The sequence below is a fragment of the Hippocampus guttulatus genome, chromosome 14 (genome assembly GCF_054856545.1).
Source record: "Hippocampus guttulatus isolate MCC_2025c chromosome 14, RoL_Hgut_1.0, whole genome shotgun sequence".
Classification (NCBI taxonomy): domain Eukaryota; kingdom Metazoa; phylum Chordata; class Actinopteri; order Syngnathiformes; family Syngnathidae; genus Hippocampus; species Hippocampus guttulatus.
Genome location: NC_141274.1, coordinates 6,275,989 through 6,291,063, shown reverse-complemented (window position 1 = coordinate 6,291,063; position 15,075 = coordinate 6,275,989). Strand labels below are relative to the sequence as shown.

General features: G+C 49.4%; 1 protein-coding gene across 3 annotated transcripts; it reads right to left on the bottom strand.

Moving 5' to 3' along the window:
* Window positions 1–36: 36 nt before the first annotated feature.
* Window positions 37–13,637, bottom strand: rasal2 (RAS protein activator like 2). Of its 3 annotated transcripts, XM_086129861.1 has the most exons (20): window positions 13,170–13,637; window positions 10,365–10,492; window positions 10,160–10,283; window positions 7,982–8,076; window positions 6,871–6,983; window positions 6,350–6,503; window positions 6,068–6,166; window positions 5,439–5,758; window positions 5,106–5,349; window positions 4,705–4,849; window positions 4,485–4,629; window positions 3,383–3,622; window positions 3,093–3,294; window positions 2,700–2,860; window positions 2,227–2,464; window positions 1,573–1,899; window positions 1,351–1,449; window positions 1,080–1,282; window positions 675–762; window positions 37–432 (listed from the first exon to the last, which is right to left on the bottom strand). In XM_086129861.1, the coding sequence occupies exons 1-20, from the start codon at window positions 13,279–13,281 to the stop codon at window positions 283–285; spliced, it is 3,387 nt and encodes a 1,128-aa protein (XP_085985987.1). In that variant the 5' UTR covers window positions 13,282–13,637; the 3' UTR covers window positions 37–282. The 3 variants fall into 3 exon arrangements, with proteins under 3 accessions (XP_085985987.1, XP_085985986.1, XP_085985989.1); XM_086129860.1 differs by having other exon boundaries at window positions 4,485–4,849; XM_086129863.1 differs by lacking the exons at window positions 10,160–10,283; window positions 10,365–10,492; window positions 13,170–13,637 and adding an exon at window positions 8,363–8,565 and having other exon boundaries at window positions 4,485–4,849.
* Between the last annotated feature and the right edge of the window lie 1,438 nt (window positions 13,638–15,075).

The window sequence follows — 15,075 nt, the reverse complement described above, 5'->3', positions numbered from 1 at the left end:
TTCTGTTTGTGTTTCCATGGAGACAAGCAGCACATGTTTCCTTTCTGACACTTTTTTAACTTGGAACTTTGCAAACTTTGACCTTTCACACTTCAGTAGCTCAACCGCATGACGTACAGAAATAAATTAGACATCTGAAACAAGCAGATAAAAACGTCTCCCCTAAAAGAAAAAAAATCAAAGCACAACTTCTCATAAAAACCTTAGAAAAGTTACAAAAGGTTTTGTTTCACGCAGTCCAACACAGTCCAGGCTCCACATCCGGCATCCCGTCCTACCCAATCAGCAGCTGCTGTTCTTGAACTCCCCGTTCTCGGTGATAGATAGCTTGGTGGGATTGCACAGGTGGGCCGATCCGTAGCCATCCTTCAACTGCGTCAGTGCCGCCATCAGGCGAGCGTTCGTAGCGTCCAGAGACAGGATGCGCTGCTCCTGAATGGGGGAGGTCAGCGAGTTAGATGCATGCTAAGAACAGCAAACGTTCTGTGAAAGGTAGTCTGGGACACATTAATGCTTTTGTGAGCACTTCTTTTGATTTGGGGTCTCAACTTCCTGTTGACGCTGCCATGTGATTCGAACCCGGCAGAAAGTAGGGAGATGGCCAAGCATAAAAAAAAAATGCCCCAAATGACATAGGCAAAACAAAAAAAATGACAACTTCCTGTGGGACGTACCTGAGCATCAATGACTTCCTGTTTTGTTTCAATCACCGCCTGCATCTCAGCATGGTCGCGCTTTAGCTCCTCCTCCACTGCTTGCAGCCTGAGCACACGTACGCACACACACATACATAAACACACAGGCGATTTTTTTTTTGTTTTGTTAAGTGTGCATGAGTGTACAGTCTCCACAAATGTCTAAGTGTGCTTGTGTGAGTGTGCATGAACAAATGTATGTTATGTACCTAACTAAAATGAGGCATTTTCACAAAATGAAAACCAATGAAAAGCAATAAAGGCAAATCTAAAGTAAGTCAATTTAAACAACCAAAGTTCCATAAAAGCAAATTAGAACTATGAAAAATCCCAAACTATAATAACCCTGGCATGTGTGTGTACGAGACGGCAAAGGTGCGCCACCTGCAGAGGACGTTATCAATCTGCCGCTGTTTGTCATGGCACTCTCGCCGGCGCCTATCCTCGCTGGCATCCAGCCGCGTCTGGTAGTGGGCACGCATGCCGCCGATGGCGACCTCCTGCGCCGCCAGCCGCCGTCGGTACTCGTCCAGGCGACGCCAGGACGCGCACAGTAGCTCCTTCAGACGACGCGCCTCCCGCTTGTACTGCGGCAGCACAAAACGCCACAAAAAGTCAGGGGCGCGCAAGGTCACGGGAAGCGGCGGGCGGTTACCTCGTCCGAAGAGCCTCCCTCGCCACCGTCTTCCTGCTGGTAGCGCCCGTTGCTCAGCACCCAAGCTGCCGTACGCTCCACGGGCGTCATGGAACGCGCCTGCAAACACTCGACAACTTCACCACTTCGAACAGGAAGTGAGCTTACATGCGCGTGCGTGAGAGCGGCAGAGATGGACAGGTAGACAAAGAAAATATGTGTGTGTGTGTGTGTCTGCCTCACCTTCTGCTCCGCGGCTCCCCCGGATGACAGCGGCGCCCCATCGGGTGAGTGGCGGCCGTCGGTGGGCGCGGCCTCCGTGTCGGGCCCCGCGCGACTCTGCTGCTGCTCCACCTTGACGACGGGGGCGGTAGCAACGGCGATGTCGGGCCCCTCGCCGCTGCCCGTCTCGTCCAAGGTGATGCGTCCCAGCTGGCTCCCGCGAGAGCTGCCGGTGCTGGAGTCCTGTGGCGAGTGGGCGGCGCCATGTAGCTGGTAGGCAGGGTTGTGGAAGGAGAGCGGCTGCAGGCTGCTTTGATGTTTGATGGGTGGAGCTATCGGGCGGCGTTCCTGAGGTGCAAAATATCACACAAGCAAAACCATTATGATGTTCACAAAGTGGAAACAGGAACCACACGTTCAGTCCTGGGAGAAAAATCAGCCCCACGACTTTTGAACGTGTACCAGGCCTTCGCCAAATCCACACCAAAGTTACACAATCGGGCCAAGTTAAGGACACTTGGCCCGATTGTCTAACTGTACAAAGACATGATTCCGTTGTGAGGTTCCTCATAGTTTTGATTGTCCTTATAGCTGTAAGAATGAGAGGGGTTCGGTGAAAGTTCAAATGGTTTAGCCATCTTGTTCCGTCATGCGTTTCTCCACGTCATGACATACCTGCGGGGCGCTCTGGGGCTGCACCTCTGTGGGCGGTGCTCCGGCCAGTCTAATCGACGCCCTTGAACTCGCCCGGGCGCAAAGAGGACTCTGGGCGGCCGGGTCCTGCAGGTCCACCAGAGAGATGCTACGCCCGCACGTCAAAGCGGTTGCATCGCTCGCAAATTGGCCGCCCTCGCAGAAAAGTCCCTGCCGTGGCAGGATGGGTGACCCTGGCGCCGTCACCGCCTCACCAACGCTGAAACAAAAGTGTATACATCGAGTAAAACCCCCGCTTGAGAGGTTCGACCAAAGCAGATGGCGCAAACTTGTGGCAGGACACTGAACACGACGGAATCCATTTTGGAATGAGGCCAAAGACCAAAAAGGTCAAGCGACCTGAGTACTTTCCAGTGGCAATGCTTGAAAAATGTGGGGAGGAAGGAGCTGACCGGTCTAAATGAGGTCATCTCACTAATCGATTATCTGATTACCTGTCAGAGGCATCATGGAAGATTGCGTGCAAGTCGGACAAGAGGCTGACGCTGATGTTGTGGGCGGAGCCACGGGGCAGCTGGTGGTGTTCGGGCGTGGCCAAACGGCAGGAAAGATCTCCCAGGATCCTTGGCAGCGGGCCCAACTTGCCGACGGTGGCCTGTAGGAAGGAATTTTCACGTTTGAGACTTCGGTCTGGGGCATGTGCGGGCGACACAACGGTAAAGCGGCAGGCGAGGAAGGATGCGGGGATAAACCGTGGCGGCGACCGGCCAGGAGGTGAAGTGAAGGAAAAAGGGACGGGGACGGGTGAGGGGCAACGTCGGGTAATGTGCCCAGTGGGCGGAGTCAGCCAGGTCACGCTTTTGAGGGCGACACCCACACACGCATACCTCGTCGAGCTGCGCGACGACGTCGGCCAGCATCCCGTGCAGCAAGGCCATCTCTCGGCCCAGGTCCACATATCCGTCGAATCCCGCCATGCCGGTCGCGCTATCCCGATTGGAGATTTCTGACAGGAAACGTGTCATGCCTGCCCACTCGCGCTCCAGGAAGTCGTTCATGAAGGCCATGTAGTCCTCCTTGTTGCCGAACCTGCGGCCACATTCGCAAGCGTTATCGCGGAAACCAAAGCACACGCCCCTTCCGCGGAAAGCCAGACGACGGCCGAGCGAGCGCCTACTTGGCGAAATTGGCGAGGTTCTGGATGACTTTGGTGATGAGCGTGAGCGTTCGGGACGTGCGCTCGTCGGGATATTCCTGGGTGAGCTGGAAGAGCGACGGCGACATGATGGCAGGACACAGGAAGCGCAGGAAGAGCGAGGCGCCGATCAGGCGTTGGCTGATGTCGGCTGGGCATCCGGCTGCCGCGCAGCGCCGCTTCCACGATGCAAACACGTCCTTTAACTCGCGAGGGAACACGCTGGCGTGCGCCCCGTCGCCATGTTGCGCAGGAAGTGGCCAATGGGAAGCACAAGTCAAAAGGTCGTGTCAAGCAGCAAGTTAGAATGCAACACAGGAAGTCGGGATGCAAATAAACCAGCAGGAGTTCAACATCTAAAACAGAAAGCCAAAACGGATGTTTACAAGGAAGTTACAATCTCAAAAGAGGAAGTCGAGATCAACAACAGGAAGCCAAGAGGAAAAACAGGATGTCGGCATGCACAGCACAAAGCACTGTAAACAAGGAAGTCACATCTCGGAAACAGGAAGTTACAACCTAAAACAGGAAGTCTGGTTTGAATTTCAGGAAAACAGGATGGAAAAAAAACTGGCAGGTGAGAGGTCAGAGGTCACAATGTAACCCAAGAAGTCAGGATGTAAAACAGGAAGGCAGGATGGACACACTGGAAGTCAGCATGCCCAACAGGAAATCAGGATCTAAACAAGGAAGTCACACAGGATGTAAGTCAGCATGTAAGACTTCCTGTCAGGGTGGAACACAAGCTGGGACTAAATTTGCAGGCTGGTTCTTAACTCATTCACTCCCAAAGACGTTTTTAAACGTCTTTTCAGACTTGGTCTAGAATTGGCCGGTACTGTTAAATGCGAAGGAACCATTCGGAGGCTGGATTCGAAGGCCGCGTGAATTTGGACAACGGGCGCGCGATCGAGTTACGTCGTGCGCCTGACAAATTTGGCCTTGCGGGGACGCAGCCTGCCAATTTGGACAAAGCTGCAGGAAGTCAGGATGGAACACAGAAAGTCCGCATGCATACCAGGAAGTCTGGGTGGAAGTCAGGAAGTAATACGCAAAGTCAAGGAGGAAGTTGCGGCTGCGCTACCGGTAGGAGTTGATGATCTTGCAGAAGGCCAACTCGCAGCACATCTTCAAGTTGCTCTGATGTTCCGACAGCTCGCCGGCAGCGCAGCGTGCGGGATCCACCTCGCAGTCCTCGTCCGATTCGTACAGCGCTTTGACAAACTCACCTGCGCGGTGCGCGTCGTCGTCGTTAGCATTGCCTCGTTCGTACGGTTGCCGCGCGCGTGTGCGTGCGCACGTACCGAGCGCGTGATGCAGGTACGTCTGTCCGACAAGTCTGAGGTACTCTTCGATGGCCTTGGTGGCCAGTGTGTTCTCCCTGAAGACGAGGACGTCGCGCTGGCCGCAGCGCTCCACCTCCGACATCACCGCCTCGCTGAGGAACTCCTGCGGCACAACGAGCCAAAACAAGATGGCGAAAACAAAACGGTTCTGAGACTCAAAACGAGGCGCAGGTCGATTTTTCAGGGCGTCGACCTTTTTTCAAAATCTCAGTTTGCGAATATCACATGAACCAAATCCAAGAGAACCGGTGAGCCGCGATTGGCTGTTCCCTGAGCGACTGTGATGTCATTTTCAGTCGACAGCAAGAGGCAAAATGGGCGCCGCCGCCCCCTCACGGCTTCAACAAGCCCGCTCTCACCTTGGCCGTGCCGGTGGCGTGCAGGATGCGCACGAGCGCGGCGGCCACGTCCTCCTTGTCCTTGACGCCAACCGCGGGCTCGAGGGCGGCGCAGAGCGTAGCGTACGACGCGGTGACGTACTCGGCAAACTCCTTGTAGTCCTCCATGGGCAGCACGCCGATGCTCTGGAAACGCAAGTTGAGGCGCAGCGACGGGCCGCCGCCCCCTCTGGCCTTGGCGGCCGCCGGCGTGCTCATCGGGTACCTGCCGACCGTTCGAGATACGATTCGGCCATCGGCAAGAAGCTAACGTTCGCTGAACGTTAGCTAAGCCGACGCGCGTAGCGTCCGTACCATTTCTCCACAAAATGGCGTCCCGTGACGGCGGCCGCGGGGATGTTGACGAGTCCCACGTAGTTGTTCTTGTCCTGCTTCTTCTTCTTCTTCTGCTCGGCGTCTCGGTAGACGTGCACGGTGAGGCTGCGTACGGCGGGCAGGTCGGCCAACAGGAAGCGCTCGCCCCAGAAGGGGCCGGGACGGCAAGCCTTGCTGGTGGTGCGCGCGTACAGCACGTCGTCCAGGCACAGCTCGCAGAAGTACTTCTTCTTGGGGGGCAGGTCCTTGGCCTCGATGATCCACAGCCTGAGAAGATGCTCCGTCCTGCGGCGGTTGTCCTGAAAAAGGTTCAAGCGCCGCATCGCCATCATAGCTTCGCGAAACTTTCCGCCTCGTTCACGTTCAGCCGCGTCCCAAATTACAACGCAGAGTTTCCCAATGAGTGGATGCAAATGACACTCGGCATCATTTTCATCCGTCAACGTCCCGATGACAAGAAAAACCTCAGGCGCTCAGGTCCAAAGGATTCTGCCCAATGGCGTTTCAAGACATTTGCGGAATTTGAACTTCGGGTGAACTCAAAGCTATGACAACACGCCCGGTTGTCGGCTAACGGCTTGCGGCGTCTGGGAAAGGGCCCATCCCACCTTGTTGGGCTGCATGCTCCTCCTCAGGTTCTCCATCCACTTGTCTCGCTCCGACGCCGACGAGCAGCTGAAGCACTTGGCGCCGCCCGAGTAGGTCACCTGACAGGAAGTGGAGAGATAGGGGGGCGTGACCACCAGCGATATCTTGTGATGGACGACGCCAGCCCCGTCCTGGTTTGGCCCTGTGCTATGTTACTCTCCCGTTCTCCCCTACTCTGTCTCGCACTTCCTTCCGGTCCACACATCGATGAAATTCAAACCCTCTGGGCTCGGGCGGCTCACCTCAAAGCAGAAGTCCTGACCCACAATGCTGCTGTGCAGAGGTCTGACCGAGACACCCTCCTCCACGTTGAGGTCCAGTGCCTCCAAAGCTCCACCGGGATTCATCAGAGACTCGCGTGACGTCCATTCCTTCGGCTGAGAAAGTCCGCAAGACCTGTGACAGGCAAACATAGGAAGCATTGCCGAGTCTGTAATGATGCTATTTCATTATAGATGATTATATACTACCTTTGGCACAATGGCGATCTAATTTCTCAAGAAATATGACTTCTTTTGGTGGCTATTTTTCGAACCAGGAAGTAAGACGCGCCCGGTGTACGAAATCCCCCGGCTCAACTGTATTCGCACGCGTTCGTCAAGAGACTCGAGGTGCGTTCAGTGACCGCTCACAAGTTAGGACATTTCAAGACGACATGACAAAAATTCATTCAACACACCAAACAGCATTAACGAGAACAGGCACGCATGCACAGGAAGCCTTGTCAGACCTCCAAAATAAAAGCGATCAAGGGGAAGAGGACCTGTCTGTGTCAGCGGGTCTCATAACAGGAAGTCTCATGCTGCTGTTCCGCTCTACTTTGCTTGGACTTTTTGTCCATTTGATGGGACCTTTCAGACGCTTGCTCAAGAAGCCCTGAAACACACCCACACACACACACACACACACACACACAATAGTTAAGAAAATTGCGTATGGTAACATTGTGTGTCTCCGTGGCAACACGTGACTTTTGAGTTGTTACGAGACTGGTCAGTCAAGTCAGTATCAAGGGTGAAAGTGTAATCTGATTACTTTCCGGTCGTGTGAGCGCATCGCGTGGCTCCGCCCATCACGCTACCCGAGACAATTAAAGCTCCTCACCGGTGCGGCGGTGGCAGGCGGCCTCCTTTCCTGCGTTATTAATATCCTCAAAGGCAACGCGTTGTCTTCGTGACGATGACATACTCGCATCACTCTTGACAGGGCTGAAGAATTTTCTGTTCAAGTCTACTTTGACAGTACTCTCACTACTTTGTCATGATTCATATTGCGTTGACATCTTCAGATGACCCTGCAGTACAGTGATTACTATCGCATACTATATTTGGCATACAGTACAAAGTACTGTGATTACGAGGAAATCACTGGAATTATTTGAACTCATTCACTCCCAAAGACGTTTTTAAACGTCTTGTCAGACTTGGTCTAGAATCGGCTGGTACTGAATAATACCACTGTGGTTAATTTGAGGGGACTTGGATTACTTTGACATGACACTGCTCATACAATGACTACTTTGATTACTGTGACGGTACTTTTATTACGTTGTCACTTTTTAGATCAAATCATTGTATTTTGATTACTTTGCAGATGATTACTTCAGCAGATATGGAACACTTTGACATACTTTGAGTTTACTATGAAAAGACTTTGAAACTACTCTGATTATTGCAATGAGAGTAATCAGATTACTGTCGCATGACTGACAAGCACAAGTCTAATGACTCACAGATTCCGATTACCTTGACAGTACGCCGATTAATCTAGCAGTGCGCTGATTCTTTTGCGAGTACTCTGATCACCTCAAGAGTGAGTAATCAGATTACTGCGCGGGGTAAAGCAGGAAGTGTTGGGTTTCCACCGAGACTCACCGGCACTCTGAAAGGCGACGAGTAGGGTGGGTCCACGGCGACGCTCTTCTCCAAGTTTGACGGGCCAGGGATGCTCCGCCTCCTGGGGGGCGATGCTTTTGCAAAGTAAAAGGTCATTATTATTATTATTCGTACACCATCATCATCATCATTTTCACACGCATGAAAAAAAACAACAACAAAAGTTCCTGAATATCCGGACGCGTTCAAAGCAGCGAGGAAGAACTTCCACGGTCGTTGATCCTCGCCCTAAATTTAGAAGCCCACTTCCTGTCTGATGTTACGGCGACGTCACGGCGTCGCTCCATCCGCACGTACGCCACGCTGCTATTTGACGGCCCAAGCAAAGTTCAACACGAGTCGGCCTTGGGGCATCGTTACCTCCGCCGCAGTTGTTGCCCATCGTCGGAGGTGAGAGGCCGCTCCCCCCGCCCGTTGCCTGTCAGCCAATGAGACGGAGGCGTTTGCGTCCGTCTTGCTGCCGTCACGCCGGGCGTGCCGCTGGCTTCTCGGCCCTCCTCGCCGCATGCCTCCTCCTCATCGTCCTAGCGCTCGCTCACTCCCTCGGCGCATTATTCAATCAATGCTCGCTCACCCTCCCTCCATCCCCTCCCTCCCCTCCCTCGCTTCCTGGCTTCTCATCCAGGACAAGCGCGCACTCTGCTTGATTCCATAATCGCTAAAGAGCATCTTGGGATACGGCTGACACCTTCAAGTTTTTGTCGAAAGACAAAAAGTGATGTCATAGCCTAATTTAGCAGGAGCATCGGCGTCCTTTGGCTGGCGCACCCCAGCTGCCGAAAAGTCCCACGAGAATTCTGCATCATGCCGCATTCACTTCCCAGAGCGTCACGACAAACAGCAATCAGACCCCGGCCAGTCAAGAGCACAACGAGTAAAAAAAAAAAAAAAGACTAGAGTACCCATGGAGAGTAAATAGTCCCAAATAAGGGGACAAAATTCCACATCAAAGAATTTAAAACAGTACAAATGGATTAGGCAGGATAACTAGTGCAAAGCAGAATAGCGCAAAGAGTACAAACAGAATGTAAAGTGAGTAAAATAAGCACAGTATAAACAGAGAATAACTGGTGCCCCCCAAAATAGAAAGTCTCACGATCAAAGAAATAAAAGAGTGCAAAGATTCAAAAGAGTAAAGAGTAAAAATTTAGTCAAAAGAGGAAAAATACGTCAGAGTTTCTTTTCCGGAAAGCCACCTTCATTGCGTCATCTTCAACATGTCACATTGCTTAATCATTTGTCAAAATAACAAACACACACACACACACACATGGACTGACCGATTTATACCAAAATAATAATAATAATAATAATAATAATAATAATAAAAAAATGAAACGGAAATGGAGCAAATGGTGACATGGGAAGTTGTGTCCGAACGCTGGAAAAATGTCGCATCTCGGCATGTACTCTAGACATGCCGAGTTCGGGACAAAAGCAGAGTTTTGGATAGCAGCTGGAGTGTGGGGCACAATATGCAAATGATTTTGTCATGTTCATGTGCGTCTTTCAAACTTCTTACAAGCGCAAACAAAAAAGTGTTTTTTCTTCCGACATACCCTCAATCTAAACTGGTCAAAACCAGTTTTATGGGGGAGGGAGGTGGGGTGGTGACCACTTCGATTACCATATAAATAGACGGACCTCCCTTGATGCATTGTGTGTGTGTTGAGTGGAGGTGGGGCGGGTCATTTTGGGGGGTTGAGCTGAGGGGTCGTCTGGGAGCGGGGGGCAAGGTGGGGGTGGGGGAGCCCCCCTGCAGTTCAGGGTGGGCTGCCCCCAGTGACCTTTAGGGCCTTTCAGACTGCAGGAACCAATTGCCGGAACTTTCCTATGTACCCCGGTAGTTTGTGTAATCCCCTTCATGTGGCGGTCCACTCCAAATTAACGAGACCGAGTTTCTCAGCCGATGATGTGGCAGTTAGGTCGGAGAAAGTTCCTGACGCAAAGCGTAGCTTGGACCCAGAGGTCAATGGGGAAAGTTAAGCAACTGTTAGCACACATTAGCATTAGCGCACCCAAAAAACGAGCCAATTTCACCCTCGCAATAAATAAATTCTTCACCCTTGGGGTATTTCGACAAAAGCATGCCACGGACATGTTTTTCAATAAGGTATTTCAAATGGCAACCATATGACAAAATGGGCTGATTTTTACCTAAGATGGTGGCCCTCTCCGTTGGACAGTCCGGCAAATGTCCATCCGAGGGGACGCTGACGGCCCTGCGGAGGTTGCGCGCGTTAGCTCCATCTGCCGATTTCTCCGGGACATCGAACGTGTTCTGGTTGGGCGTCAAGGGTAAATGTCAAGTGGGTCACAGTGAACACTGAGGTCAAGGCGTGATGTCATCAGCGTGCAGCACCTGCTCGTCCTGGCTGAGCAGTAGCAACCGGCTGTCCGTCAACACGCACAATTTCTTCTCCCACGTGCCCGTGTCCAAATACGAACTCTGACCACATGAGAGGCGGTGGGCCGCCGGGCCGGTTACCTCTGAAACAAACGTCCACCATATCATCATCATCATGTCATAAGTAAACATACGTCACATAACACGTCCTCGGGCGGTCATTTTGGCAATTAACTCATTCACTCCCAAAGACGTATTTAAACGTCTTTTCAGACTTGGTCCAGAATTGGCTGGTACTGAATGAGTTAATGACATGGAAAAACAAAATCATGATCATTTCCACGCCTTCATTCTGAAACAGGACCATTTTTTCATATTGACAATACATAAACATAAATGTATGATGATTCCGTTGCTGATTTGGTCCACCACATGTCAGAAAACAGGTACGAACATTGATTTGAATTTCCCGTTGAGAAGCAGAAATTCAGAGCATTTGGACCATTTTGAATTTAAAAAAAAAAAAAGCTATTTGAACCAAACATCAAGTATTAAAAATATTTATTAATTCATAAACCTGGAGGTTTTTTGGAGGCCATGCCCAACGTGATCATGTCACACGAACGTGTGTGTTCAAGTGGACACGGAGTCGCCGGAGAAACTTGAGTCAGGCCCAAAATCGCTGGGAATGTTGGACACCTGTTCGCTCAGACACACACACACACACACACAAAGGCGCACAACACACCCGCGCACACGATATTCAGCCGTGTGTTTGTGCGAGTGTAGCGCGCCTGCGGGTGTGCTTTTCATGCAACATTGTGCCATTAAACGCTAATGAAAGTTGTTGTGTGATTTGACATGAGCAAAACTTCCCTGCTTTTTTTCCGGGATACACAAAGGAAAACTCAAGGACTAACACACGCGCACGCACACGCGTGGGGGAAAACAGAAGCCGCTTTGTACGTCAACTTGCGGCAGGCAGGTCACGTCACCACGGCAACCAGTAAACACGGCAGACGCCCACCAATCACCGAGCACCAACATCACGTCACATCTTTATCGAGATGAATGCCCCCCCCCTCACACACACACACACACTCACAAGCTTTGAAGCTTTTGCTCACAAGGGACGAAAGGTAGAGATTAGAGTTGAAACAAACAATCTATTAATCGACAATTTATCAACAATAAAATGACTGATCAACTATTTGGACTTACTTAGTATTGACCATGTTTAATGTAAAAGATTAGACTGTCAACAGTAAATCTCCAATTTCTCAAGCCTTCAAAAGAAAGCCGATCGATAATATTTGTGGGTTTTTTTTTCAAACAGACTTTTAGTTTGAAAATCACATCGATTTATATTTTTGCAAAAACGTCCACCATATCATCATCATCATGTCATAAGTAAACACGTCACATAACACGTCCTCGGGCAGTCATTTTGGCAATTAACTTATTCACTCCCAAAGACGTTTTTAAACGTCTCTTCAGACTTGGTCTAGAATTGGCTGGTACTGAATGAGTTAAAGTAATCCCTTCGAATAAAGGAATTGAAAAAAAAATCTTTGCAAAGAACTCAAAACACAAATAAATTTTCATCAGATTGTTTGCCCAGTCGATAGAATATTTGATTCTAAAAAATATTAAAGTTGTATGTTCCAACAATCACTCGTAGAGCATTCCGAGGAAATCACAATGTCCATGCGCTATTTTTGGAACAGTTCCGATGTGCTTCTAAGGGCCTCCAGAGGGCAAAATGGCCGCCTCACATAGGGCACCAAGGCCGGCTTTTTTTGGGATATCCTGTTTGGGAAGCAGTTAAGGGACTCTCCACTTCCTGCCGTCGTCGGACTCCATTGTGTGGACGAACGAGGAAGCTGACACACGCTCACGCAAAGTGACTCACTCGCATGGGGTGTTGGAGAGTGCAGTTTTGGGGGTTTGGACTCCGTCAGACCGTCTGTCATTTGCCTATGTGCGCCCTCAGACTGACTGGAGACCAGTCCGGGGACTTGGTGGACTCCATCTTAAGGGTGTGATGTCATTGTGGAAATAGAACAAGGCAACATGACATCAGAGGGCTCTTGAAGGGGCCGTGCACATGATGCATGGACTTGCATATGATTCATGACTCACAACGCCGTAGCGAGAAGTGAAACCGCCGGCGGCCATCTTGGATTGCCACTGTGGCACTTGAACAAGGCATCATATTGACACTTGTACTTAGAAGATGACATATAGATATTACTTCAACAGATATATATTGAGTATATCTGTTGAAATGTAAGAAAGCTAGGTTATTCATAGTGAATTAAGAATTTGTTCTGGTCTTGTTTACACACTCAACTCAACTGTATTCAAAGAGCACTTTAAAACAAATTAGTTGTGGTGCAAATTGACCAACGCTTTTTCTTACTTTGGAAACGTGTGTTCTTTTGTATTATTAAATATGACCTAATTAAAGTTAAACAACTTTAACATTATTTGAGCAAAATTTTATATTCATAGATCCAAATGCTTTTTTTTTTGTATATGTAAGCAAATATTTTCTACATGATCTATCTGTAGGAAACAAAAAGCTGTGAACACGTATAATTACGGCAAACCTTATAGTTGTTTCAGTGTATTCTGTATCTTTGTATTTCATCTTCATTCAATTCAATTCAAAAATTTACTTTATTTGGCTTTTATATTCTTTGTGAGCTCTTCAGTGTGTTTTGTGAATAAGTTGGCGTTGGATACGACTTTTAGATTTAAATATTTGACATTTGTTGTAGACCTTTGTAGTTCATAGGTGTCGTAAATTGTCTTTACCGTGAACGCGCATCCAACCCTGTTGCTGGCAGACGCCGTCCGCTAGGAGGCGCTGCGCCGGGCCAACGCCACCGGCCAGCGACTCGGCGTCGTCCGTGTCCCGCCGGTCCATGGTGGCCGGAGTCGTCGACAAGTTCCAACCGAACCAGAACGACGACAACTTTTCCACTTTGTAGAGTTTGCCTTCGAAGATCGTTCGACACTCGATTCGCTTTTAACTTGGCTTCCCGTTAGCCGTCCGGACGAGTCCGCCTCATGCTTCCGCTCCTCACTCGTTCGCTCTGTGGGCGCGCCGAAGGAACGGAACACCGAGAACAAATCCAGAAGCGTCCGTTCCCGTCCGGCCGCGTCCCTGTCCGTCCTGCTGTCGTCGTGGCTGGGAGAAAGTTTAGAAGTCGCTCGGCGTAATCCACCGGCAAGACGAACAAGAAGAAGACTCCGGGAAAGTCAGCACCCTTGCGCGCCCACGACAAAGACCCTTGTGCGCGCGCACGAGAGCGCGCCTGAGCTTTTGGCCTGTGTCCTTCCTTGAACTGGATTCTTATGAACCTGACACCCCAACTCAAATGACACCAAGGAAAATAGTGATTTCATCCAAAACCCCACTCAACTTGTCTTATAGAGCACTTTAAAAACAACGATAGTTGTACATGGAGTCAAAATCATACATCTAAAAGTAAACACCATAAAACACTTGAAGAATGCAGAGTTGAAAGCCAAATAATAAAAATGTGTTTTAAGATGACCTTTATAGATGGACAGAGAGGGGGCTTGGGAGCTCATTCCAAAAAGAGGAAAAGGCTCGATCCCCTCTAAGCCTCAGCTTTGTCCCTGGTACCTCCAGTAGTGTCCGCTCTGCTGACCCGAGGCACCAGGCAGGCGTGGAAGAGCTCAGAGGGCTATGGTGCTGCCCGACCATTTCAAGATTTTAAAACTAAAAGAATCTTAAACTCTTAAATGTACAGGGAGCCAGTGAATGGAGGCCAGAGTTGGAGTTTTGTGCTCCCTCCGATGAGCTGCAGTTAGGCCGCAACCTGCAGGATTTTTGACCCACTGGTAGGAGAGCTGGCTGACTCCAAAATAAAGTGCTCACAGTAATCCAACTGAGATTTGACAAAGGCATGGATTTCGAAATCTGTTGAGATGGAAAAAGCCTTACCTTAACCAGGTGCATTAAAAAAAAATGGATTCAGCAATTTGACAAACATTCATATCAGTTGTCAAAGTGAATAAATGTTTGCATTTCTTAGCTTACAATATGGACAGCATACTGAACCAATTAATAGTGTTATGTATTGTCAAGATTTTTTTTTAAATTATCGTACGACAAAGTGCTTAAAATTTAAACGAACTCAAAATTTTTTTTATAAAAATAAAAGAATGGGCACAAAGTAAATAAGGGTAATGACACAAATTAGATGGAGAAAGTTTTTTTTTTTTAAACGATTTTCCTCAGTTATGTTTGGATTGGGCTGGGAGGAGCTTCAAAGAATGGCTTTTACATTTCCATTGTTTTCACAGTAATTTTTTTTTTAAAGGTGCCCCCATGTGCCCCTTTTCAACTTTGTGCACCTAACCCCTCCAAAGGTGTCCGCACGTCTGATTTAGGAGAGCACAAATGTTCAACGGGCATTCTGAGCAGTTGCATGAAAGTAAAAAATAAATGAAAAGGAAAAGTTATCTTCATCGCTTCAGGTTGATCCAGAAATTCCACTGGAAACTCGAAAATCCCAAATTCTAGGGACTTTTGGGAGCTCCTCTGTGATGACACACAGCAAAGTACATCAGTGCTCAAGTAAAGTCTTCCTATACACATTTTTTATGTTGTTATATTTGATATGTTGCATACAGACGAGGAGACGCCAGACAGGAAGTAGACGAGCGGCATGCACGACGACGGGCGCCT

Coding starts and splice junctions, on each gene's coding strand:
- rasal2 (XM_086129860.1), bottom strand. CDS start 13,281: ATGGACCGGCGGGACACGGACGACGCCGAGTCGCTGGCCGGTGGCGTT. Junction 8,077..10,159: donor GGAGAGGGCCACCATCTTAG/GTAAAAATCAGC, acceptor ACTTTGCAAAAG/CATCGCCCCCCAGGAGGCGG. Junction 1,900..2,226: donor AGCCCCAGAGCGCCCCGCAG/GTATGTCATGAC, acceptor TTTGCACCTCAG/GAACGCCGCCCGATAGCTCC.